The sequence below is a fragment of the Miniopterus schreibersii genome, assembly GCF_964146895.1.
Source record: "Miniopterus schreibersii genome assembly, chromosome: 2".
Taxonomy (NCBI): Eukaryota; Metazoa; Chordata; class Mammalia; order Chiroptera; family Miniopteridae; genus Miniopterus; species Miniopterus schreibersii.
This window is the reverse complement of record NC_138102.1, coordinates 173,181,230-173,208,746: the sequence shown is the minus strand read 5'-3', so window position 1 is coordinate 173,208,746 and position 27,517 is coordinate 173,181,230. Positions and strand designations below refer to the sequence as shown.

General features: G+C 42.6%; 2 protein-coding genes across 3 annotated transcripts in view; one reads left to right on the top strand and one right to left on the bottom strand.

The window, feature by feature from the left end:
* SLC5A8 (solute carrier family 5 member 8) overlaps nucleotides 1-8,503 on the top strand; it is a gene marked incomplete at its 5' end in the record, with an annotated part of 39,814 nt that extends 31,311 nt beyond the window's left edge. The window contains 2 exons of the mRNA XM_081128143.1: nucleotides 5,805-5,884; nucleotides 6,138-8,503. Of these exons, the coding sequence (XP_080984269.1) occupies nucleotides 5,805-5,884; nucleotides 6,138-6,263 (206 nt within the window). The 3' untranslated portion in view covers nucleotides 6,264-8,503. The remainder of the gene's footprint in view (nucleotides 1-5,804; nucleotides 5,885-6,137) is intronic.
* A 4,342-nt stretch (nucleotides 8,504-12,845) lies between these two features.
* ANO4 (anoctamin 4) overlaps nucleotides 12,846-27,517 on the bottom strand; it is a 227,097-nt gene continuing 212,425 nt past the window's right edge. For both annotated transcript variants that reach the window (XM_081127861.1, XM_081127860.1), the window contains 6 exons: nucleotides 24,795-24,947; nucleotides 23,648-23,795; nucleotides 19,705-19,824; nucleotides 17,357-17,462; nucleotides 15,707-15,902; nucleotides 12,846-13,611 (listed from right to left, as the gene is read on the bottom strand). In XM_081127861.1, the coding sequence (XP_080983987.1) occupies nucleotides 15,711-15,902; nucleotides 17,357-17,462; nucleotides 19,705-19,824; nucleotides 23,648-23,795; nucleotides 24,795-24,947 (719 nt within the window). In that variant the 3' untranslated portion in view covers nucleotides 12,846-13,611; nucleotides 15,707-15,710. The remainder of the gene's footprint in view (nucleotides 13,612-15,706; nucleotides 15,903-17,356; nucleotides 17,463-19,704; nucleotides 19,825-23,647; nucleotides 23,796-24,794; nucleotides 24,948-27,517) is intronic.

Below are 27,517 nucleotides of genomic sequence, written 5' to 3'. Positions count from 1 at the left end.
AGACTGTGTATAGCTACCACACTGCTAGGGATTTTACATATATTGTTACCACAGCCCTGTGTCGTTGTCCCATACGGACCTTTGTAAGCTGTAAAAAAGTACACACAGGTGAGGAATGATGATTATAATCTTCATGCCTAAATAGTGTGAAGGCTATTTTCAGATGTTCGTCAACTTTAAAAAATAATTAAAAAAATAAAATGGATAATACACAGTATACACTGCTCTCTGCATTGCTAGAGCTGTTATCCTGGGACTTCAGTTTGTCCCTGATGTCATGAATTCCCTTGGTCTCCCCCCTGAGTTAGACTCCCTGCCCTCTGTATCCCTTTACTCCTAATTCTTGTTTACCCCTTTAAATAAATGGACCACATGGGAAAGAGAGATTTTGGAAATGATGCATGCCTGAAAAAAGTGTTTTTAATGCTCCCTTATACTTGATTGATTGTTTGAGCAGAGAATCCTAGGTTGAAAGTAGCTTTCTTGTTTCTGAGAGGATGTCTTAATTTTCTTCTAGCTTACTATATCTCTTTTGAGAATGCCAGAGCCATGCCACCTGCTGACCCTTTGCATGGGACCCACTTCACAATGACTGCCTTGCCCTAGGCCTTTAGTAGGGTCCTTTCAGTCTGAAGACTCATGTCTTTCAGTCCTAGGGCATTTTCCTATATTATTTCTGTTGTAATTTACTGCTGTTTTCTGTTTTCTCTTTCTGGAAACTCCTGTTAGTCAAATTTTTGAGTCTTGGACAGTTCTTCTAATTTTCTTGTCTTTTCTCTCCTATTTTCCATCTCTGTGTCTATTAGGTCTACTACATGTGGTGTTTTTTTCAATTACTTTTCCAATAATTCTCAAAGGAGCACTCTGATCCAGCCTTGAGAATAGTCTATAAGGGAAGGAGAACAGGTAGGAGGCTACTGCAGTGATCCAGGTGAGCAATCCAGGCTCGGACCAGGGGAGCAGTGCTCAGCTGGTGAAACGTGCTTGGTTCTCTAATTTCCTATGTCCCCTCACACATGCACACATGTACATCCCCAGCAACCAAAGTAGGGGAAGGCAGCTCCACTGCCCTCTGGAGCAAATGTGTAATAACTAGTCAGAAATTCCACACGCTGTCCAAGTATGTGTGATGTCTTTGTTTGCTTTATGCCACAAAGCTACCAGCGCTATGACACTTTAAGGAATCTTGCTATCCATCATCGTTTTCTGCAACCTGGATAGCACTGTCTTCCAAACATGTATTTGTAATTAATAAGTTACGTTAATAATTACTGGTGACATTAACATAATTATAGCCATAATCATATTACTTATAATGTAATTATTATATATTACAATGTATAATTATTACCCATTTATAATTAAGTTGTAGCTAATTGTTACCTCTCCTCAATTGTTTTAAAGTATTCTTTTTTTTTTTAAATTTAAATATATCTTTATTGATTCCAGAGAGAGGAAAGGAGAGGGAGAGAGAGAGACAGAAGCATCAATGATGAGAGAGTCATTGATCAAGCCCACAACCCGGGCATGTGCCCTGACCGGGAATCGAACCCCGATCGCCTGGATCCCAGGTCGACGCTCAACCACTGAGCCACGCCCGGCCGGGCTAAACTATTCTTTCTTTTCAGAAAGGCTGTGCTTTTTCTCATAAACAAAATTAACAGCACAGGAGGTTTATTCTCTTGTCTGTTTTGATCTACAGCTTGGGGCAAAAGTAGGTTTACAGTTGTTCCTATGGAAAATAATACAATAATTAATAAATAATAATACAAGAACAAACTCTGTTTCCGGGCCTCACAACTGTAAACCTACTTTTTCCACCCTGTACAGTAAGACCGACTTTAAACCTTTCTCACCAGTAACCCCGTTGTTCAGATCAAATACAGTGAACAGTCTTCTGTGCTGTGGGACCTTTGGTCCTTATTGAACCCATTTTTCCCCTTTCAGAATGGGGTATCAGAGTCCTCCTTTTTCTTTAAATGCTTTCATTCTGGTAACCATATACAACTATATATTTTGTTTTAAAAAGTAATGCTCTCTCCAGGTGAACAGGCATTTTCAGTGATAAAACAACAACAACACACACACTTCAACTTTATGAATTTATAAATGTCTTAATCCCATGCTACAGCAGCACCTTGGGGGTAAAAATCTAGAAACATAAGATTCTGATGCTCCTTGGAAAATATGTTTTAAAAGCTACTGTTGGGGAGAAAACCAAGATGGCACATAGGTCACAGCTGCACCCGCGCCTCCCACAACCACATCAAAATCACAACTAAAATACAGAACCACCGTCACTCAGAGCCTCCTGAGATCTGGCTGAACAGAAGCCCCACAACCAGGGAACTGAAGGAGCATCGAGAGCGGGAGGAGGGGGAGACGCGGTGGGGTCAGGGCTGAATCGCAGAGACGCGGTGCCGCAGTTGAAACCGGGAAGGGAATCTCGGCGGTGGGGGTTTCCCGGAGGAGGGAGGGGTCCCAGCCCCACAGCAGGCCCCAGCCCAGGGCTCCAGGCCGGGAAGAGACGCCCCCACAACTCCGGGCTGTGAACCCAGCGGGGACTGTCCCTGAGGGTCGCGGAGGCTGCGGGAGCCCCAGCAGCTCCCCTTAAGGGCCCGGCGCGGACTCACTCGGACGCTCCCTCTGAGCCCAGCGCCGGGAGCAGCCTGAAAGGACCCGGGACACTCGGGGGGAACTAACCTGCCTGAGATCCGGGCGAGAGGCGGAGGGGCGGCTTCCTCCCGGGCAGAAGGGCTGGCGGAGGCCATGGCTCCTGTGGCGAGTCCTCCCCGCACACAGCCGGCAGGCAGGCGCCATATTTGAGTCGCCAGCACCTGACTGACGCCTTTGGCCCCGCCCCGTGATTCCCGGAGGCCCCGCCCCTCCCCACCTGCAGCTCATCCAGGCCATTTCCAGGGGCTTTTCTGTGCAAGTGGCCTCTCGAGCCTCATGCTTAGGACTTTCCTAAAATCTCTCAAACAAGCAGCAGCTGCCCCATACGGCTTGATAAGCGGCCCCAGGCCTGGCACTAGCGGCAGCCTGCAGTGGCTCATAGCTTGGCCTCTCCTGGGCTCCTCCAAGCCCAGCACAAGTAGCAGCCAACTAGGGTTTGCTGTGTAGCTCATGCTGGGTGGCCCTGGGCAAGGCACTGGCAGAGGCTGACTTTGCATCTCCTGGGAGGCCCCAGAGACAGTGCACCTGGTGGTCAGACTCAACCACGCTGGATTACAACCCTACCACATCCACGAGTGACACACTCAAGGGGCGCACTTGGTGAACACCAAAGCCCCACTGAAGTAAATCCTGCTCCATAGGGGTGTCTCCAGCACAGCAGCTCTTTGGCTGTATTTGCATCTGGTCCTCACAGCCGATTGGCCTGGGGTCAGTTCCTCCCAGGGATGCCAGCAGCAACCAAGGCTCAACTACAACAGGACAGTGCACACAGCCCACACAGGGGAGCACCTAGAAGGCCCAGCTCAGGTGACTGGGGAGGCTGAGCCACTGGACCCTACAGGACACCTACTACACAAAGCCACTCTACAAATTCCAGGAGACATAGCAGCTCTACCTAATACACAGAAACAAACACCTGGAAGCAGCCAAAATGTGGAGGCAAAGAAACATGTCACAAAGGAAAGAACAGAAGAAATCTCTAGAAGAGGAACTAAATGAAATAGATCCAAGCACGCTAACAGATAGAGAGTTCAGAATTTTGGTTATAAGGATGTTTAAGCAAATGGTTAGGGAAATCACTGAGAAAATCTATAACATAATAAAGTACCAATTTGATATGAGGCTACATGAACTGAAATGAATAATGTACAGGGAATCAACAGTAGAGTAGAGGATGCTGAGAATCAAATCAGCAATTTGGAACATGAGGAAACAAAAAACACCCAACCAGAAGAGCAAAAAGAAAAAGGAATCCAGAAATATGAAAATAGTATAAGGAGCCTCTGGGACAACTTCAAGAGGCCCAACATTCGTATTATTGGGGTTCCAGAAGAGGCAGAAAGAGACCAAGGAATTGAAAACATATTTGAAAAAATAATTACAGAAAACTTCCCCTACCTGGGGAAAGAAATCGACTTTCAAGTCCAGGAAGCACAGAGGATCCCAAACAAGAGGAACCCAAAGAGGCCCACAGCAAGACACATCATAATTAAAATGCCAAAGGTTAAAGACAAAGAGAGAATCTTAAAAGCAGCAAGAGAAAAGCAGTTAGTTACCTACAAGGGAGCACCCACACGACTGTCAACTGATTTCTCAACAGAAACCTTTCAGGCCAGAGGGAGTGGCAAGAAATATTCAAAGTGATGAAAAACATGGAACTACAACCAAGATTGCTCTACCCAGCAAAGCTATCATTTAGAATTGAAGGTCAGATAAAGAGCTTCACAGATAAGGAAAAGCTAAAGGAGTTCATCATCACCAGACCAGCACTACAGGAAATGTTGAAGGGTCTTCTTTAAGAAGAAGCTAATAAACAAAAGAATCTGATGAACTAAATAGATCCAGAGACATTGACGCATGCAACAGACAATCATATTTCAGAGGAAAGAGGGAAGGGGGGTGGAGGGTGGGAAGAGATTAACCAAAGAAGTTATATGCATATATGCATAACCCATGGACACCGTGAATAACGGGGTGAAGGCCTGGGGAGATGGTGGGAGCCAAGTGGAGGGGGTCAGTTGCTGGGGAAAATGGTATACCTGTAATACTCTCAACAATAAAGATAAATTTAAAAAGTAAAAAAATAAAATATAAAATAAAATAAAATAATAAAATAAAATAAAATCTACTGTTGGACACTAGGAATCTGTAGAGATCCAGGCCAGACAGACTCGGTGGGTGCTGCAGCCACCTAACGATGTCCTGTGCTCCATGAGCGCGTTTCATCCGAAGGGGGGGCAGACGATTCCCTAAGGAGACCGTGAGCTACGAGCGCGGTGATGGCCTTGTCTCGGCCTCTCCAGCACCTAAGAGTGTCTCCAGCACGTGGTAGGCGCTCAACAATGTTGAGTGAATTAATTTAAAGTTGGTCTCATCTTGAGAACAGCAGAGGTTCCCATAATTAAAGATCTAGGATGTTTACTAAAGTGGTGCTTCTCAAACATTTGAGGGCATACTGATCGCTTTGGAAATTTGGTAAAGGTCACCCCAGAGGCTCTACTTGGGTCAGTCTGGGTTGGAGCCCAGGGATCTGCATTCTGAGCACTTCTCCCGGGTGATTTGGGAAGAGGTAGGCTGAGAACCACCCTGAGATACATGGTTTTAAAAGCATCCTCTTGGATCCACAAATAAAATAACAAACCAAAGCAAACTTTTAAGGAAGAGCAATTGGATCAAGTACCACTCACTGTACTGGTTCTTATTTAAGTAATTTATTCAGCAATTCATAATCGCCTGCATCTTCTCACACATCCCTTTCAGAGCCGCCAGGCTGGGGAAAGGCAGCTCCCGGCCTGGCGCGGAGGCGGGTGGTTTGATATTTTATGGGTGGGTCATGAAGGATGCTTTGAAGCCAGTTTTCCGACCAGTACTGGGCCGGATGACTTGTCCTCTAGTTGGATACCAGAGGAGGCCGTCGGCTCGTGTTTATCTTCAAACCCTGATTCCTGTTGACCACAGTGAGAACCCTGCAGGATCCGAGGCTGGTCCCCAGCACCCCGGGGTCCCTTTCTCCTTGTGGTTACGAGTGTGCAGAGTTGAATGTGCACAAGTTACACGCCTGTATGATGGACCATCGCTGGGTGGTTACAGGTGGCCTTGTCACAATGTAAATACTCTCTGTTTTTCAGGAGGAAGAAAACAAAACTTAGACCAAAGATTTATATTGACTAAAGAGGACGTTTTATCCAACTTTGACATGTTTAAGAAAGTAAGTTGGCTTTCTTTTTTCCTAGTAAGACTGCTTTTATCACCTGGGTAGACTCCTAGTTGATCTTCACACCCTCCTGGACTCTGATGGATAAGGGGGGTGTTTGCCCTATTTCATGATCTATTTGTGTTATATGTCTCCTTCAATAGACCTCTAAAGCTGACTAAGAGAAAGAAAAGCTGTAGTAACTGTTTAGATCTGAGCGAATGAACAGATTCTTTTTTCTAATCACCATTCCAACATTTTCTTTTAGAAGGAGCCAGTTTTAAGCTATAAATCTCATCCAGCAGAGGATGGTGGAACTGATAACCCTGCTTTCAACCACATTGAATTGAACTTCACAGATCAAGGTGGCAAGATCAGTGGGACGCATTTTTGAAGCAGCTGTGATGCCAGATGACCTTACACAGCGTCCCTGTTATATATGTTTTCTAAGATAATTCCATCAGGTTTAGATATTTTTTGGTCTATCATGAGTGTTTGAGGGGAAGCTTTCAGGGGATAAAATTTTGTTAAAGCAGTGTCCTGACTGTCCTCACTTCCTACACTCATCCAGCAGTGCTACTGTGGAGTTCAGAGCTGCAGCGTCAGCATTTGCCTCTCCCACTTGGTTATGTCCTTGAAGCTACAGCTGTGGAAGTTATGAAAGTTCTGACTCTCTCCATGCCGAAAGGCTGATACACACATACACACACACACTTGACGGTCAAAAGCATATCCTTAGATTCAGGCATTGTTAAAAATATTCCCCATTCTTTCGGTGCTAGCATATAAGTTTTGGGAATTGGCCAAAATCATAACAAATATTGAAAGGAGCTTTTCTCCCTCCTACACACTCTGTTCTTAGGGAGCAATGAGGTGACAGGTCTGTGTTGTGTGTATCTTTGCTTCTCATTGACCCCCGTGAGCCCAGGAACCGACTGTGGCTCAGGAAGGTGGTGACCACGAAGCATGCTGTTTGGGACAGAACATGGGTCCAAGGATCACGGTCTTCTGGGCGCTGTGCTTCTAGTCTTACATCTTTTTGCTTGTTAGCAAGACTTCCTGGCCCTGCTGCTTGTATTGCCTTTCTTAGACTCTGCATTGCTGGCTTCTCACCCGTCAACTTTGGTTTTGCTGTGCCCTTTACCTTTCCCTGCCTTCCTAATTTCCTGTTTTCTTTGTTGTCTTGAGACAATTCACACCCCATGGGAGTCATGCTAACCCACATCCTGGTTCACTAAGCCCCGGCCTATAAGTTAGAAACACCCGTGAGCCTGACACTGACTAAAATATCTTCAGCCTAGGTACTCATGGATTTGGTGATCCAAGGACATTTGTGTGATTAAAAATGGTTAAGCTCCATGGAGTTAGATGATTACACTGAATGCTATGAAGTTGAATTTTTGAATGTCAACTACTTTGTAATTAATTAAATTTAATGATACATAGGCTTAGAAATCTTGACCTCTAGTATATTCACCCTGTTAAAGAGCTAAATTATATAGGCAAACACTTGTTCTTTAATGTTCTGAAATTATTAAATATGTGCTTTGTTCCATGTTTTAACACTTCAAGTAGCAGTCTCAAAGTTTATTTTCTTTTGCTACAATTCTAGCTAAGAGTTTGGTAAGGCTTTCATCAATAACTTATTTCCTGTGTTACCACATTAGATATGGTTTAGAGTTATGTGTGTGTGTTTTTTAGCTTTGCAATGTTTTAAAATAATTTCAGAAAAATTTCAATACATTAAGATATTTTACAATTAAATAATTTTTGCTTATTTTCTGATATTTAGGTAAGCATGCTCTGTACATCTATGGTTGCCAATTGAAAATGTTAAGAAATAAAAATCAGGAAGTAGTATTTAAAATGGAGATTTATATAATTTAAATTAACAACATATTCATATATTTTATATGCGTATAGATGTTATTTTTTAATCAATATATTTGTAAGCATACATTGAATTTTATAAATCTATATGTTTTAATGAGTAGAAAGACATAATGTTATTTGTTTTATGTGAGTGTGATTTGAACTACTGTTATTTATTTAATAATCCTAAATGCACGTGTGTGTAGGATTCTTCGGTTTTGGAAGTCAAAGTCAGGCAATGAAGTAAGTTTTTCTCCTCTGGCTGCCATGGGATTTTGCAGTGTGTTCTTAACGAGAGAGAAGGTACTTCCATTCTTGTCCACTTTCTTTTACTAAAGTACATATTTGTGATATTAGGAACTGTTGATCTTTCACTTTCATAAATACATGATATAATTCTTAAGAAATAAAAGTTATGTTATTAATTGTTAAAGATTATTTATCTAAATCTTTGGGCAAAATCAAAGAGAGGTAAAAGTTACTATATTATAATATAAATAATCTAATGTTCTTAATTATTTTTCATCACAACAACCGTAATAGAAACACAAGTTGTCTATTTTTATTTTGCCACTGACAAGTTGTATGACCTTGGATTTATCCTTAATCTTCTCTACTGATGGAACATAACACTAAACACCTGCATCACAGGAATAATGTGAGTACAGGAGATCAGATAGCACTTTAATAACTCAAATAGTGTTACTTAGAATCCCAATATGATTGGAAATAAAAATTTGAGACAAAGCTCATTTGCCACTTAAAAAAAAAAGATAAGCTGTTAATAATTTGCAATGTAATGATGTGGGGATAGTTTCTTCTCTAGAAAATATGTGCCATAGAATTATTAAAATATATTTAGTGGTCAGCAGGGTTACATTTAAAGTTTAAATGTAAACTTTAAAGAAGGCTGTAGACCAGTCATATTCACTTCATAGAGAAATGAAAATTTTGTATGTAGGATGTAAGAAAGTATAAATTATATTCATCTATTTAGTTGCTTATGCAGTCATTTTCTCTCTTGACTAAAGGTTCTCAAGGGGGCAATTCTGCACCTCAGGGGACATTTGGAAATACTTGGATACATTTTTGGTTGTCATAGCTGGTGAGGAGGTGCTACTGGCATCTAGTGGAATTTAGGGATGCTGCTAAACATCCTAGATGCACGGGGCAGCCCCTCTCCTCCACAACAAAAATGATCCTGCCTCTGATACAACAGTGTTGAGTCTGAGAAGCCCTGCCCTGGAGGCTAAGGGTGCAATCTTGATTGTCCTGAAGTCACACCCCCCGGTTATGTTCCTTTAGGGAAATTTCCATGAGTCTTCTGATCTCTCCCGTCTACACGTGAAGAGTCAATATCACTAAACATATGGAATGTTATGATGTGGGATAACGACCTTGTATTTTCACAGCATTTTGAAAATATTAAGGACTATAGACTTGTGAATAACTATGAGAACAACTCTTAACACTTTTATTTTCCAACATGATTTCCAGAATTAACACACATTAGGATGAAGGAAACATTAAGTATATGAATATGAAGATTTTATAATATTGTTTTACTTATGAAAACCCCAGAAAGTATCACTTATCGTTAACAATGGAGTGTCTGTCCGTGATGTAGACACAGACAGGGATGGCGTGGAGAAGGGGAAGCTACTTACTCTCTGCGTCGATTCTTAGAGGAAATTCTGACTTCTTTCCAATGATGGTTGTCGGTAGGAAGCCAACTGAGTGCATGACCATTTAGTTACTGAAAATTCACTGCACAATTTAGTCATGGCAACATTTATTTTTACATTTAAGCCGTGTGCCTATTGTTTGAATAAAACTTGAGAGACTTGGAGATTGTAATGTAAAACATGGTTGCATTTCTGATTTTTCAACTTGCTGATTAAACTCTCTACAAGTGTCTTTGAAGTTGTCTGTTCTTGGGGGATTAAATAGAATTAATTTTATCAGCTTTTACAAAAAGTTATTTCCACTCCATTTACCACATAAAGGACTCTTCCTATATACTGTATATAAATTATAAAAGGGTAAGCAAACAAACATGCACAATTTCTGTCCCCAAACAATCTATTTTAAGTAATTAACTGTGTTTGAAAATAGAAAGTCACATCTATAATATTGGATATTTCTTAGCCATTAGCTCTTTGCACACCCCCCTTTTCCCATTTTCTCTATTCCGTAACTCCTGAATATTGCTACCTTTTATCCTGTCCTCCAATCTTTTTATATTTATGCAATGCATCCTGATGATTACCAAAAAATGTTGACTTGAGATCTAAACAGAAGTAAAATATAATGTTATTTCGAAATGGAGAATTACGAAGCCTCCTATCCACACATTTAAAACAGAGGAAGAAGCAGGGCGTTTCAGTAACTGGGACATACAAAGTACAGTGCGACTTAAAATAGGGCCCGTTGTGGAGGCAGATGGAGGGGGAGGAGGGAGGTGAGCGAGGCGGGGACAAGAGGCGGGAGACAAGACCAGGCTGGTGCCCTTCCTTCTGGGGCCGCGCCCCGCAGCCTGGGATGCTGTGTAGAAGCCGGGACACCCAGGCAAAGACAAGATGTTTAAAAATGGCAGGAGAGAGTCAAGAAATACCTTGTGTTACACGCTGTTGAAGAGGCGAGGGCCTGGCTCAAGGAGGCTGCCTTCAGGGCAGTGATCAAGCAGAGAAGAGAGGCGGGGGAGCAGCTCCCGAGGAAAGAACAGAGGTGACACAATTCAGGAAATTTAAGCAATGACCCCCTCTCCCTGGAGCATTCCGTTCCCTCCTCAGCTCTTTTCCACATTCAAATAATCAGGTCTTTGATGTTTGTAACTCAGAAAAGGGATGCTTCGGCAAATACCAGAGAAAAGAGGGATTTCTTCTTGGTTTTTGAGTGTCAAAAATCTAGCTCTTAGGTTAGCAAGGATAAAATATCTTGGAAGGTGAGGGCTAGGCTCTCGAACCCCTAGAGTGGAAATGGGTTCCTGCTGCTGGGAGGGTGAGAGGGAGGCGATGAGAGTGAATATATTCCTGAGTCTCTGAGGAGGGGTCTCTGTGGGTCACTACTCCACGTGCTGAGCCCTGGGATGGCCACAGCAAATCACCCTAAGTTTGTGGGATATAAAAGTCAACAAAACTTGTGCCCCATTTCCTGGTTAGAGCTTACAGCCACAAGACCCCAGTAAATGCACAGCTGAGTGATAGGTCTGGGCAGGCATATGGCTTTGGGGTGTTAGACTTTACCATGTTTAATAAGCACAGAAGCAGAAATTGCTGAATGAGGCATCCAGGCAAATAGGAATTCAGCCTCACAATTCTCTGCAACCTTGTGTGGTAGGAGGTAAGGAAAGAAACCCATATGGGAATTAGGCTCAAACAGGATGAGACCTGTCTAGACTCGACAATCAAGGATTTGATGGTTTCTGAACAGAACATGAGCATTACAGTCTCAGACAATGAAAAATATCTGGGCAGGTGAGGGAGTGGTGCTGGGAGGAAGAAATACTATTCTCTTTATAGCAAGTAGCCAATACTGTAGCTAAACATTTATTTCAACCTCAATGATTTTCATGATCTCTTTCTTAAGCATACTCATCTGTGTTCACTGCTGTATTTTTAGCATCTAGAACAGAGTCTGGCCCAGTAAATGTTTGTTGAATGCATGAATTCATGCAATTCCTGCCTTTTAGAGTTTTCACCCACCTTTTTGCTTGTTTGTTTTTAAATGAGTGTCACAGGTTTGATTCCCTAGGAAGCAGTCTGAAATGCACTTTAACGTGCTCAATGTTTATTACGGAGTGCCTTTAGGATCAACACCTGTGGGAGGAAGGCGACAGAAGCCGGTCTGAGCAGAGCTGGAGGTTGAGCTGTAATGCAGATTCCAGGACAATCCTCCCACAGAGACTCTGAAGGCAGAGGAGCCCTTCGGAGTTATCCCAAGTTGGGCTAAGATAGCCAAGCTTTCCTGTTCCTGCGTCAGGAATTAGTTGTTGACACGGGCTGACACGAGGAGTGTCTCAGACCAGGTGATCCTTTGCAGGGAGGCACACAAGAAGGGGTGGAGAGGCGAAGGCTTTCTGCCAATACCGCCCCCCACGGCTGGGGCACAAAGGCCTTCCTTGAAGGGGGAGCTCCACAGGGTACTACAGTGTCCACTCCATAAGGTAACTGCATTTCAGAGAATTTCAATCCCTTATCCAAGTCGTACACCTTAGATCTGAACTTAGTTTTATCTCACTCCCATGTTTCTCAGCCCAACAGAGCCACTGGCTTTGCCCTGCAGTCAGCGGCTCTGCCTGCTGTTCTCTGCTTGAGTGTTGCTGGGGGACACAGCTTCCAGGAGTTCTAGCTAAACTTTCTGGCTGGGGGGCTGGGAGCTACACTCAGCATGGGGTGGGGCTATGAATTAGCACCCCGACTGGGTGGATGGGAGGCCAGCTCCAAGCGGCCTCCCGGGGGATCTTGGTCCAGCTTTTGGTGGGAAGGGACTAGGAGCCACCCTCAGCAGTGGGTGGCCCGTCAGATCAGGAGTACGAGAAAGATGAAACTAAGAAACGGCTGAAGTTCCAGCTGCCCAAAGTCACCCGACAGTTCCCATCCAAGGGATGAAAACCAATCAGCTCAGGTGAACCCACAGCCAGAAGAAGGCAGCGTTTGACGTATGTGATAATGGGAGCACAGTCCCCTCCCCAGCCGGCCCAGGAAAGGTGATTACACGGTCCAAGGGCAGGTTCTACAACCTCTGGAAGAAGAGTAATTGCAACAACAGGCGTTGCTCGGAAACACCTTTCCCCCCAGAGACAGCCCCTGTCCTAGGGTGAGCAGAGCACACCAGTAGGCAGGGTAATCAAAAGCACTGTCAGTGTCAGTGGCCACGTTTCGTGTGTCAGTGGCATTTTCTAAGCTCTTCTAATTAGTTGGCTCGGCACGCTAAGAAGGTAGCATGGAAGAAAGATGGAAAGGGTGACAGGAGGAAAACTGTCCTGTCTCTGCAGGGTAAAGGGATGTCTGAGGGGGGCTTGGGAGTGACAGGCATTTCTTGAAAGACTCCACTCTGCTACGTTTCCTCTTATTCTCTGAGAAGGAGCCACAACAGAATTTCAGAAGACCCGGCTGAAAATATTCCATGTGCATAAATTTATTTTAAATCTTATTGCATCACATCATACAAGCATTAAACATGGCTTCATGTTGGTGACTATTTAAATGTGAAAATTCATCATTCATGTCAGTACCTTTTGGCTATTTACAAGTAAGGAATTTTTATGTACTTTATATATCTCTGTACTTGTATGTACATATGTAAGAATACATGACTATACATATGTACACACAGAAATACATCTATGGCCATACACATAGCTATAGATATGTCATATATAATATTCTCCTCAGAAAGATCTGAAATTAAAATAAAAAAGAAAGAAAAAGTTGTAAACAGGGTCTTGTTTGGGTGACATGGAATTAGGACTGTATGATGACATTCTAGGAATGCGTGTCCAGGTGTCCAAATGCCATTTTCAGCCCAGTGTCTGTAAAATACCCATGGGATAGAATGCAAAAAAGGTAGCAAACAGGCTGAAAAACAGGCCCAGTATACAAGTTCCCCTTGGTTTTAAAAACTTGAGAAGGTGACTGCCCGTGACGTGCATGCTTGCTCGGTCGAGCGTGGTCTATGGGTAGATAGCGATCGTGCGCCGGACTGCACCGTGCTCTCGCGGGCAGTCCTGGAGGGTGCCAGCTCCCCTGCTGCTGCCGATGGCTGCGACATGCACCGCGCTTGCATTTCGGTCATTCACTTAGTGTGCTTTTGCACAGCCAGGAGAAGTAAACAGAATCCAGGTCCTCGGCCTGGAAGTGAACGATTACCTGGGGAGAGAAAAGGAGGCGTTAAAACTCTCCGTACACATGCTGTGCAGTGGTTTGCACTCGCCGTGGGTCAAGGGCACTCAGAGCATTTGTGACCCCGAACTGAGTCGGGCACGGTAGAAACATCACTATGTGTGCTTTCAGGGGAACAGACTGAGTGGGTGCGAAGTGAGGTGACGTCCTGCCAACTGTTGGGGGAGTAGAGACAGACAGACAAACACTATGCTCTTAAGCAAAACTTAGAAATGGCCTTGTCGGGGAGAAAGCAGCCCCTAACGATGAGGCCAAAAGAAACTCCCAACGGGTGACTGGCCCCGCAGCCCAGGGCCGCCCTGAGCATAGAAAACGCCACCGCTCCGCTTTGGTTCTGGCCCCTGGAGCTCCGGGGAGCAATTCTCTTCACTAATGTCTGCCTCCCACCTCAACTAATGCTGTCGGGATATTCAGCCCTTCTCTTCTGGGGCTGATCAGGAGGGGGTGATTAGAATTGGGGGAGAGGGGCCAGCGGATTGGGGCAAATTATAGAATCTGGGAAGGGTAAAGCAGAGCAGGCTCTTAAAGTATTGTTCAGTCCAACTTCTTTACTTTTGGAAATGTGGAAATCAAATCCACTTCAAAGCCACCCCAGGCCATACAGATACAGATAGAGAATGGAAAAGCCAGGTTTAGAACCCAGTGGGCTACAACAGAATGCTTAACAACAAACAAAATCCCGTATTGTACTCTACAGTATTTTATTGTTTCATCAGTGTCTCACATACAGTGCCTATTTGAGCTTAGTTCTGCCAAATAAGCAGGCTCAGAAAAATTAAGTATTTTCCCCAAAGTCATGTAGCCAAATGGCAGATCTGGGAAATGGCAAAATTACTAAGTAGCAAAACATTTCTTGCCTTTGGGGAAGCCAAGGTCTAATTTGGAACTGAAGGCAGAGCCGGTGTTCCACATCTATATACCACTGATATCCCTGTGGGCCTGGGGCCTAGGTGAGGTCCTCCTATGCCACCCCCATATCCAACTTATAATAACCTCCTGGACTCTCATCCCACATCTGGCTTGATACAACCTCACTAATTTAACAACAACATCTCTGCAGATATCTGGCATATCTTAATCTATATGAAAAGTGAAAAATGTACTTTTCCCCCTGGATATCTCATATTTCTTTTAGAGGCCAAATTCTGCAAAATGTTTTCAAAGTTAGTCTTCAAACAAGTGGAGAGAGAGAAGTGAAGGACACGAAGGAGAAAGAAAGGCTACAATGTCATATTCACTGAATATCAAAACTGAGAGCTCATCTAATCATTCCATCACTTGGAAACTGAGGCTCAGAGAAGTTAAGTGACCTGTCCAAGGACACACAGCTAGTAACTGACTTGCCAGAGGGACTTCAGAAGAACTTTTTCATAAGATATGTGGGAACATTATGGAACTTTCTTACAATATTTTTACCCTTAATCCATCCAAACTTTACTAATTGAATGTGCATTTAAATGGGTGCCATGTGCTTAACACTGTACTAATGAGTTCGATGAATAAATTACCATCCATAGAGTCTTTGGTGAAGATGCTTACAGCTGTGCTGGGGAAGCCTAATAAAACTGATGCAAAAACCAGAGAAGTTTATAAGGAGACAGTCTCAATGGGCTGATAAGTCTCGGGAAAACTGCTTAAAGGGTATGGCATGACATGGATCAGTCTGGAAGGAAGCAATAAATGGGTGAGGGAGAGAAGGCCATCCTGGATGAGGTGGGAAGGTGACTTTAACCAGACAGAAGGGAAATGCTGCCTGGGGACCTTCAAGAGAACAGCCAGGCTGGAGTAGAAGGGGGAGGTTGATTTCAGGGAGCACCGAGGCCAGCTCATGAGCACTGACTGACAGGCCAGAGGCACGGAGGCAGAGGAGAGTTGCAGGTGTTGTGTATAAAGGGAATGTCAAGTTAAACTTGCAATTAAAGGAGAAAACAAGCTGGTTTTGGAAGCTCCTGAGGAGTTCTTTTGATCCCTAGCAGTAGAACAACAGCAAGCTCTGATTCAGGGAGTTTACAGCTGCCCCCAGCCCAGGAGGGATTTCACCCCTGAGCACACTCTCACCTACCTCGTCATGGCCACTCGTTGTGGTGTGCTTTGCCGTTTTTCTTTCTCTCCTTCCGTTCCTTCTGGAGACGCTCCAGTTCTGCTTCATACATCATCTCCTGAATCAAGTACTTCTCCCTTCTCATTCGATCCCTTAGATCTTTTGGGAGGTCTGGGATCAGATATGAAATGAGGTGCTTTATACAAAACACGAGGTGCTAAAAACACAGAGGAGAATGCAACAGAGTCAGGTCTGCTGTCCCTCCTTAGCTGGAAAGAGCTCTGGGAGTGGTTCAGGAACTCCTCTCGACCCAGGGACACGGAGCCTCCGGAACGCCTGGGGACTGGGCGGAGGCCAGGGAGGTGTGTGTGAGGAAAGAGCTCAGGGAGAGGTGAGCACGGAACTTCATCTGATGGCACCACACAGGGGAGGAGAAGAGGGGTGAGAGGGAGGTAGAGAAGGAATGGTCAGAGTGCATAGGAGAGCCAGGAAAAGTATACTGTGGAATCAGAAAACCCAGGTTTGAATCCCAGCTCTGTAGCTTTTACTACTTATGAGCCGTCTATGAACCTAAGAAAAAGTTACTCTGAGCCTCAGTCTTCTCATCTATAAAATGGGTATTGTGAAAATTATATGAAAATGCCTTTTTTTTTTCATTTTAAAATCATTTTTATTTTTCAATTGAAGTTGAAACACATTCATTATTGCATTAGTTTCAGGTGTACACCCCAGGGATTAGACATTATAGAACTTACTAGATGATCATCCCCCAACATCTCATACCCATCTGACACCACACATAATTATTAGAATATGACTATCTTCCCTATGCTGTGCTCTACATCCCCATGACTGTTCTGTAACCACCAATTTGAAATTCCCAGGGAAGAGCAGCTTAATATTATCTTTTCTTGGTTCCCCTGAGTGAAAGAAAAAACAGTGATAGAATAGTTTCAAAGAGGCGTAGGAAGCTTTTAGTCCACGACATAAGGCAGCCTTGGCTTATGTTAATTTGGCTTTACTGTATGTAACAGGAGATGAAATTTCTATTTATGAGTACGGTAATAGAAATGCAAACTATTCTTAGCAGCAATTTTCTTAATGACTAAAAGAAAATAGGTACTATATTTTTATTGACACATAATACATGCAATTACTACACAGATTATACCTTTTGAGTATAATTATACTTTTTAAGTCTATTTTGAATCTTAGGTAATGAATGCTTATTTGTGTGCTTGAACATAAGTAACGTCATGATGCTCCACAACCAGAGGCTACCACTTGTAATTCCCAGTTCAGTGGTTTCCAAACTATGGTCCTTGAACACCTGCATCTGGATCATCTAGGAGGGCTTGTGAAAAGCAAATTGCAGAAATGATGTATCAATATCTCTGGGAATGGGGATGGAAAAAAGGTAATTTTCCTAAAGTTTAAGAACCAAAGCCCTAGAATATTAAATTTAGGACCAATAATTCCTGATTTATCCATTAAAAATCTACAATGGACTTTGAAATATTTCTTGGAAAAAGAAAATAAAGAGTTTCTATAATAGCACCATACTGCTTCTGGACATACATAACCAGAAAGTTCTCATAGCTTATACTTATTCATTACTTCTAGTTACTTCATTATGTCAAAGGCTATAAAGGAACAGTTCTGAAAACCTACCTCAAACACAATGATGAAAGCCAGGCGAGCTGCTAGGACATGCCAGAACTGCAGCGTGTAGCCGTAGGGCACCAGTGAATGAGGGGGGTCACGGTAGTCTCGGTATCTAGAAACACACAGGGCAAGGTCACGCTCCCAACTGATTTTCCTGACTCCCAGATCTCTCTCATTCCCACTATGTAGCCCTTTTTCGTGGGAGAAAAATTTTAAAAATTAATCGTTCTTTACATTTTCTTTTTCATATTAAAAAACACACTCATGGCTGTGGTTATTTGGCAAAACATTTTAGATAATTTCTGGGTAGGGATCCAGGTGTTGAGAACGGGCATCTCTTGGCTCAGCCTAGGAGTAGTACATGTCCACTGGTAGATGCATCGCGGGGCTCTGCTAACCTCTGCCCGGAGGAACGCAAGGAGTTTTACGGGGTTAAAACCCGGCGGTGCTGCCCTGGCCAGTACGCCTCTGTTGGCTGAAGTGTCGTCCCGTACCCAGAATGGCCATGGGTTCAAGTCCAGGTCAGGGCACATACCTAGGTTGTGGGTTTGACCAGTTTGGGCATGTTCAGGAGGCAACCAATTGATGTATCTCTTTCACATCTTTCTCATCTTTCTCCTCTCTCTCTCTCTCTCTCTCTCTCAAATCAGTATAACATTTTTCAAAAATCCTCGGTGGTGCCAATGAATTGGCTGTCACCTGATTCGCTGCCTTGAGGCCATCTCCGGAATTATGCACAGGAGAGCATGCTGGAACCAAGTTTGGCATTTGCCTGACACACGTGGCCTTGGGTAATTCATGAAGCTTTTCTGGATATCAGTTTCCCCTGCCAACGAACGCAGGGTCCCCATCTCACCCTGCTCTAAAATGCTGAACTCGCGCTCTCGTATGAGTCGCATGATTGCTGAAAGCGGAGCTCTCCGTTCAGGTGCCGGCGCACCTCCCATCCTACCGGCCTTTTCCACGAGGCAGGGCTTTGGGGGAGGGCCGTGCTCAGCCGTCGATTGTGCCCCGTGTCTCTTTCTGATGTAGTGCTAGTTCTTTGCGTAATGACGGGCTACACGTTCCCTGGCACTGGTACAAAGCAAACACTTCTCTGTCCTGCCGTAGAAACAGTCAGAAGCCAAGCTTCAAAGCTAATTAAATCAGTGTTACGCCTCTAATCTTTCCCTCTAGTACCTTCAAAGTCATTAAGTATCCCAGTGGCATTAATGTTGAGAGGAATTTTTTTCAAGTGAGTCAGAGTTATTTTTAGACAGTAACACTTTTAGTTTTACATGTGGGAAAGGTGGGATGTTCCCTTTTGACTTAAGTTAGTGCCTCCTCTAAAGCTGCTCTTATTTCTCAAGAAATGGATGATCAGCTTGCAAACATTATTTTTCTAGCACTGAGTATAGTTCATTTACTCGCATTTTTAAACTGTGGAAATAAAAGTGTATGTACATTTGAAAGAATGGTAAGTGCACCTCATGTGGTCAGTGGCTTAGAAACGCCTCACTGGCAATCCCAGACACCTTGAGAAGGAACTGTGGAAACTTTCTGCTTTTCTTTGTATACTACTTATGCCAGCATCCCGAAATAAAACAGTGTTTACTTTTGTCTGCATTGAAGGCTCTATAAATGGAATCATATTGTGCTATTTGTGATTATATATTTATTATGCAATTTACTTGGGAGTTCTCAATTCTATTCCATTTTCTATTGATCTGTTACCCCTGCCACCACCACACTGATTAATTACTATACATTTATTCTATGTCTAACATAAGGTACATCTCTACCTCATTAATACTCTTCAAAACTATCTTGAATATTCTTCATTCTTTGCATTTCTGTGTAACATTATTTTGGTACAGAATTGGCTTAATCATAATTCTTAAATTTTTATAATGAACCTAATTGGTCTATCCATGCTCTTTTTTCTCTGATTTTTACATTTACTTAATACTTTAATAATATAATGAATTCTCATAAATCCACTATTTGACCTGTGGCTACCCTGTTTCCCACTACCGTTTATTGAGGAGACTGTTCTTTCCCCATTGTATATTTTTGGCTCCTTTGTCATAAGTAAATGGGTCATATATGAATTTATTACACTTATTTATGGACCCTCTATTCTGTTCCATTGATCTGCATGTCTGTTTTTATGCCAATACCATACTGTTTTGATTACTATAGTTTTGTAATATAGTTGACATAAGAAAGCTGATGCCTCCAGCTTTATCAAGAATGTTATGGCTATTTGTGATTCCATATAAATTTTAGGACTGTTTGTTCTATATCTGTAAAAAAATGCCAGAACCTCCCTGTGGGAGAGCCAGCCCATCTGAGGCTAAGAGTGCCACACTCACCTGCAGTACTTGAGAGGAGTCCCTGAGAACTCGCTGCCATCAGACTCAGGCTCCGATCGGTTCTCAAAGTCAGCAATTCGAAACACAGACAAACTGGCATTCACATAGCCAACCATGCACCTAAAAGAGAAAGCAGATTCTATAATTAGAACTCCTATCATCTCTGCATCCAATTCACTAAAGGCTCTACTTCCTAGAATTTCCTATAGTTGTAAGTGCCTTTACCTGGCCCTGCATTGTCATAAGCACTCAAGTTAGGATACACTGAAAAACCCTGGGTGTGTTGAATCAAGAACAGTCATTTCTTTTGTTCCAGTCCTTTTTGTGCAGAATCATCATAATGCTTCAGAGAAATAGGTGAACGACAACATTGCATAATCAGCATAAATTACAGGTAAGCCACTGCTTCTTTCACTGATGACATACACACACAGAGAGACAACACACACACACAAACACATTACTTCATTAATGAAATGTATGCTCTCTCATAATGCCGTGAATCTAACTGACGTAAATATGGGCCCCCCTCTTCGACTCACATCCCATGCTACAGTCATGACAGACTATATGCTCTGCATGTATCACACGCTTTCATGCCTCTGCTCAGCTTTCCTTTTCTATTGGGATTCCCTACTCATTTCTTTAAAAATGAAAGCAGTGCTCATCTTTCAATAGCCAACTGAAATGTCACACCCTGGGAAGATGTCCTAATCACCCGTCAGAAGACTCATTCCCTTCTCCCTACGGTGCCGCATACTTACTTCACAATTACCATATAGCTTGGACTAGAGTTGGCTGCCTGCATGTGTGTCTTCTCCTTTGAACTATAGTTGTGGTTTTTTTTTTGAAGCAGAACAGATGTCCTGGATATTTTTGTATCCTTGGTGCTAGGACAGTCTCATGTAGTGTAGGAATCCAGTAATATTGATTTAATTGATTTGATTGGAGGCAAACTAAAGTACCAGAGATTCTATCAAGGTCTTGAACATGGACCAGGAATAAAACTATTGCCTGGATCTAGGGATTATAAAGTTCTTGAGGACATGGCTTTCATTCTGTCCCGGGGTCAGTACATTATAATACTAAGTACTCGGGCTTTGGTGTTAAACTGTAGCTCTGCTGTTTTTTAGACATGTAATCTTGGGAAATTATGTAACTTCTTTAAGTGACAAAAGTCCCCACCTCATAGCGTGATTGTGGGGATTAAATGAAATGATATATACAAAGTAAGTGATATAGTGCTTAGGTTATAGCAAGATCTTAATAAATGTGAGTGGCCATTATTAATGCATTTTATTTTTTTGTACCGAGCAGGAGATCAATAATACTTACTGATTAAATGAATAAATCCTGATCTTCATACCCTCTTCATTAACATTTCCCTGGTATGATTATTCTAAGTTGCTTACCACCAAACCAAAATGATGACATGAACATAGTTCTGAGAACACATGGGCTCTATGTGTTGTCTCGCTCAAGACAAATCACTGGTTTATCATGGCCTTAAAAAATGAACCAAGCAGGACCCATTTGTCAGGTCACTCATGGGTGAAACAGCCAGTCAGTGTGTGTGTAGCATGCCTTCATTCAACTGGCAGCCGGCCTCCCCTACTACTCCTTGGAAGGGTGATTAGGATTTATGTCTCCCTCATCTATGAACTGCCTAGAACACGACATGAAAACAAATGAGGGCCTTAATGATTATTAGCTGTCACAGAGAGGGAAGCCGTTTTTGTGAAGTACGGGAAATAGCAGAGTCTTCTCAGGAGCTGAGCAGTGGGAAAGGAAAGGTGCCAAAAACAGGTCCAGCATTAAAATGGAATATTCACCACCCCCCCTGCACTCTCTTCTCACAAAGCAGCTCCGAGCTTTACTGAGATTAAAGCTGCTGTTTAATGGATACTCTGTACGAAAATTCAACTGAGAAAATCTAAATTCAAAGGAAATACCTGTCTCAAGGACTGAACACCCTACCGTCAAAATAAAGAGGATACATCTTTAAACTATGTACAAGCATAGTCATGTCATAAATCCAAGCTGAAAACGTGCCGTTAGTGGGTGCGTACTCCTTCTAAAGGCAAAGCGTTACACATGGACCTGGTATCTACATAGAGTTATCAACTCTAAGTCTTCCTACATAATTTCCACAATCATGGAAGTAGAGGGACTGCTGATACTGAACTACCTAGGCATTTCTCTCATTCTTTCCACTACAACAGAATCTTAGCTTGCCAACATCAAAGAGCTGAGACAGTCATCAATTCTAGAAAATGAAATTTCCCGTCCTTTGCTGTATCGAGTTCAGCCAGATGGCCCTGCCGTGTCAACTCTGGCCTGGTGCTGCGGCAGATTTCATGTCTATCGCTCGGTTTGCTGGCAGGCCGCCATACCCCCACTGTGACACCACCAGCTCCAAGTGAGACAGAGACGCTGCTACACATAATCAGGAGAAGGGAGAGGTGCGGAGAAAAGCGTATCAGACAAAGGGAGGATTTCCAGTGAACATAAAATAATGAAGTCAATTTTATCTTACGGGAGGGGTAGGTGGCCTCTCAAGGGATTTCCAAGAAAGGAGATTCAGAAAATGTCTACATAAGGACAGCACTGTTCGAATTAGGATGCACACTTCTTCAAGGTAATTTCTGAGAAGACCACTCATTTAAATGTGAGAAAATCATTCATTACTTATTGTTGTCTTGATTCAGTGACACTTGACTCCTTGGGGCTACTTGAACTACAATGGTTATAGAGAATGAATTAATTTGGCTTAGACTAGTAAACCAGAAGGCAGGGCTGCTTATATGAGTACGCAGCACCCAACTTGGGATGATTTGGGGGGCACTGAAAAGATCCTATGATCCCAGCACACCCCTCACTCTGACCAACAGACATGTAAATCCAACAATTTGAATTAGACTATTTTGACTTAAGCCAAACAGGGACATACTTTCCATGAAAGTATGTTAAGACTTCTTGTCTTGCCCTAGCCGGTTTGGCTCAGTGGTTAGAGCATCAGCCCTCAGACTGAAGGGTCCTGCGTTCGATTTGGGCCAAGGGCACGTATCTCAGTTGCAGGCTCCATCCCCAGTCGGGGCACGTGCAGGAGGCAACCAATCTATGTCTCTTCTCACATTGAAGTTTCTCTTTCGCTCTCTCTCCCCTCTCTCCCCCTTTCACTCTCTCTGAAAAAGCAATGGAAAAAATACCCTTGGGTGAGGAGATATATATATAAAGACTTTTTGTCTTTTTCCAAGGGTACAGCAATGAAAACCAGGGGACAAGTTATAATTTTGCCAAGGCTTTCTTTGATCAGAAATACAGAGTCCTGGCTTTGGGAACCATTTAGGTGATGCCACAGAACTGAGATCCCAGGGAGTTAAGTTCACCCAATTTGCCTGCGGTTATATAGACACTGGTCAGGTCATGAGCCAGGAAATAATCATTCAGTCACTAATTTCACTAATATTTATTGAGTCCCTTGTGGGTACTCAGCACGTGGTTACACAGTCCCCAGGTAGAATTGCAGAGTCTACATATAAAGAGACAACGGGAATCAGATTGTTACTATCCTTTTACAAACTCATAGAAGGGGCAAAACTACACACTGCATCATGTACACTGTTCTGCTACACACATGACAATACCACATCACACAACTCTGAATTTATAGTGGTTGGGGGATGGGGGAAATGGTTCATTGTTGCTCTCACACTGGATCCCATTTAAAACTTGTCTGACTTGCATGACCCCAATCCCTTCAATAGGTCAGGTTGCGTTCACTTCGGCTGAAAGTGTTACATCATAATCCCCCCACCGCCGCACCACAGGCCTTCTTGTCCTGGGTTTGTGTCCCGTGCACTCCAAAGCAGAGGCCTCTGTCTGTCGAACACCACAATGGCCAGGCAATGGAGTTTCCATGATGGTCTCACAGCCAACTTACTTTTGCCCAGCTTCTCCTTGGCCCGCACAAGGTCCGTACTTATAAGCGTACACCAGGCGAGGGATGAAGTCTGACGTTATCGCTATTACAAATGCGTTGGTAATAACGGAGAGAATGCCGATGCCTTCAAGAATTCCATACCAAATTCCTGTTCAGAGAGAAGTGTGTATTAATTCCAGGCACACGGCAGAGGTAATAAATATGAAATTAACTGGGGAACTGGTTTTCAACAGTTCTTTCCAAGGGTCCTTTCATCTTCCCAAATACTGACCCTGGCAAACAGGAGCAAGAATTTGTACTTGCAAACACCTTGGCAGGGAAGGAGTTTCTGTGCAAGTGCCAATGCTCACGTCTTAGAAACTCAATCAGAATCAGACACGAGTAGAGAATCCTGGTCAATGATAAGGCACCCAAACCCCCTTTGATAATATTCGCACATGCACTGTCACACGGCCACCAGCTCCTCAGGGGTACAGACGGGGTTCCTCTAGTTCATCTTTGTGCGCCTAGTTCATGACACACTGACCCAGAATAGGTGCTCACCGAATGTGTGCCTACTTCATATGGATAAAAGACCACTGCGAGCCAAGTACATCCACAGTGAACCCTCTTCCCGACTCATTGGCTGGGCACCTGCCTGCCCTGTGCTAAGCACTGGATGCCGAAATAAATAAAGGACAGTCTCTGATCTCAGTCAGTCTCTCGAGGCTGCACCTGGTTCAACTCGGCATCTCTAGTTAAAGACCGAGGGCCATCTCTGCGGTTAGGAACACTGGGTCATGCTTCATGTGACTCAGGCACACATTGAGGAGAGAGCAAAGCATAGTTAAGCTGATGGAAGATCTACTTTGAAAAGAAAATAAGGGATAATCAAAATTTTAGATTTCAAAGTCTTAAGACAGAAATAACTAAATTGAGAAACTGAGTACAAATTCTCTAGCAGCAGAAATTATAAATCTCCAAATAGGCAGCTTTCCTTCTCATCTGATATCACTCAAAGCTAATGCAATTATTCTGTTGCAAGAGTTAGTTGAGTCATCTTACATGGAAACCATAAGTAAAAAAAAAATCTAAAGTTGGTGGCTGTTTTTATTTTATCTACCAGATGGTTAACATCTTTTAAAACACATACCCAAATCCAACATACCTATGTCTTTGGCCCTTGAAGCTAAAGGTCGCCTCCACTGTGTGACAAATTTGTAAGCGTCAAGTCGAATTTCGATTACGTTATTCAGTAAGGCCAGAAGTGGTGCTAGAGGAAAGGCTGCCACAAAGATAGTTGTGAATCCAAACTGAAGAACTGGAGAGAAAAAGAAAAACGTGGATTTGCTTCCCGGACTATTTTCAAAGGAATAATAATATGAATTTCTCAATGTTTTAACCCACATTTCCCCCCAGTACCAAAGCACAGGGAACAGAAAGATGGGCAGGGATACTGAAAAAGAGGCACTCCTAAGCCTGGAAGCAATGGCATCCTAGGAGCAATGATCACACCTAGGGTCCAGATCTTGTTTTCTAAATACCACCCTCTAATAAAGGGATCAGCATCCTTGGAGAAGTGTTTGATTCCAGAGCTATAGTAGAGAAAATATGAGATGAGCCTGGAATATCTTGTGATGTCAGAAAGTTAGGAAGTGCTTAAAAATGATGGGGCACATCAATACGACACATGACAAGCTTGAAAAAGTGCCCAATGACCAAAGCTGGAATAATTTGTGCAACAAAATGATGGTATTGGATTATGACCTAAAGACTAAGTATCTACGTCCATACTGATATAAATAGATACTGATCTAAATAAATAATTGAATAATAACTAAACGGGGGAGAGGAGGCCATTCTTCCTTATGGTAGAATTCTAATTAATAAATGTAGAAGTAATGATGAAAACAGAAAATCACCATTGATCAAATATCATGGTAACGATCATTGAAGGCAACAACCATTAAAAAATGTTAAAATTAGCAGAGAGAAGCGTATTTGCATATTATTAAAGTATTTCCCATGTTATTTATTAATCACACAGGGATTTACATTAGTATATTTACAATGGAGAAACCTGGTAGACATCACTTTAACCAAGTGACCAAAGTTAATATCACCAATAACAAGACACAGTGACACCACATACCCCTGGTATGATATGCTGAGGAGAATACAGAATCATTTCTGTGGTACTCTTGCCAAAAATGCATAACCTCAACCTAATCATGAGACCACATCATACAATCTCATACTGAAGGGCCTTCTACAGAACTACTGACCAGTAATCTTCTAATGTCAAGATCACGATCATGTCAAAATTATGAAAAACAAAGACTGAAGAACTGTCTTAGACTGGGGTAAACTACGGAGATAAGAGCATCTAAACGCAGTATTGAGTCCTGAATGGATCATGGACAAGAAATACAATAGTGGAAAAACTGGCATATAACTGGTACCACACAGAACTTCTTTCTCTGTCTTATCTCACTTAGCATAATATGCTCAAGGCCTATCCACATTGTTGCAAATGGCAAGATGTTCTTTTTTTACACAGTTGAATTATATTCCATTGAATATACCACTATCTCTTTATTCATTCATCCACTGATGGACACAGGTTGCTTCCATATCTTGGCTACTGTGAAAAATGCTGCAATAAATATAGAAGTTGAATATATATCTTCAATATCCCATTTCCACTTCCTTTGGGTATATAACCAGAAGTGTAATTGCTGGATCATATGGTAGATCTATTTTTAATTTTTTGAGGAATCCCAATATTGTTTTCCATAGTTATTGAATCAATTTACAGTCCTGCCAACACTGTACAAGGGTTCCCTTTTCTCCACGTTCTCACCAAAACTTGTTATCTCTTGTCTGTTTGACAACAGCCACTCTAACAGGTGTGAGGTGGTATCTCATCATGGTTTTCATTTGCACTTCCCTGATTAGTGACACTGAGCATCTTTTCATGTATCTGTTGCCCATTTGGATGTCATCTTTGAAAAAATAATCTATTCAATTCCTCTGCCCATTTTTTAAAAAAATATGTTTTTCTTGACTTCAGAGAGAGGAAGAGAGAGGGAGAGAGAGATAAAAACATGATGAGAGAGTCATTGATTGGCTGTCTCCTGCATGACCCCTACTGAGGATCAAGCCCAAAACCCAGGGATGTTCCCTGACTGGGAATTGAACTGTGACCTCCTGGTTCATAGGTCGATGCTCAACCACTGAGCCACGCAGGCTGGGCCCCTCTTCCCATTTTTAAATAAGACTTTTTTTTTAATTGAGTTGTATGAGTTTTTTATTATTTTGGACATTAACCCCTTATCTGATACACACACACACACACACACACACACACACGGTTTACAAACTTTTTTCCCCATTATGTGATTACCTTTTCATTTTGTTAATTGTTTCTTTTGCTGTGCAGAATCTTTGAAGTTTGACATAGCCCCCTTTGTGAATTTTTGCTTTTGGTGTCATATCCAGAAAATCATTGCCAACACCAATATCTAGGAACTTCTCTGTTTTATTCTAAGAGTTTCATCTTATCAGGCCTTATGTTTAAGTCTCTGATACATTTTGAGTTAATTTTTGTGAGTGATTTAGACAGAATGTCCAATTTCATTGCTCTGCATGTGTTTATTCACTTTCCCCACTGCCATTTTTTGAAGAGATTATCCTTTCCCCACTGGATGCTCTTGTCTCCTTTGTCAGATATTAGTTTGTATTTGCAAGGGTCTAATTCTGTGCTCTATATTCTGTTCCACTGGTCTAAGTGTCTGTTTTTGTGCCAGTGCCATACTGTTTTGATTACTATAGCTTTGTAGTATAGTTTGAAAGCAGGAAGTGTGATGCCTCCAGCTTTGTTCTTTTTTC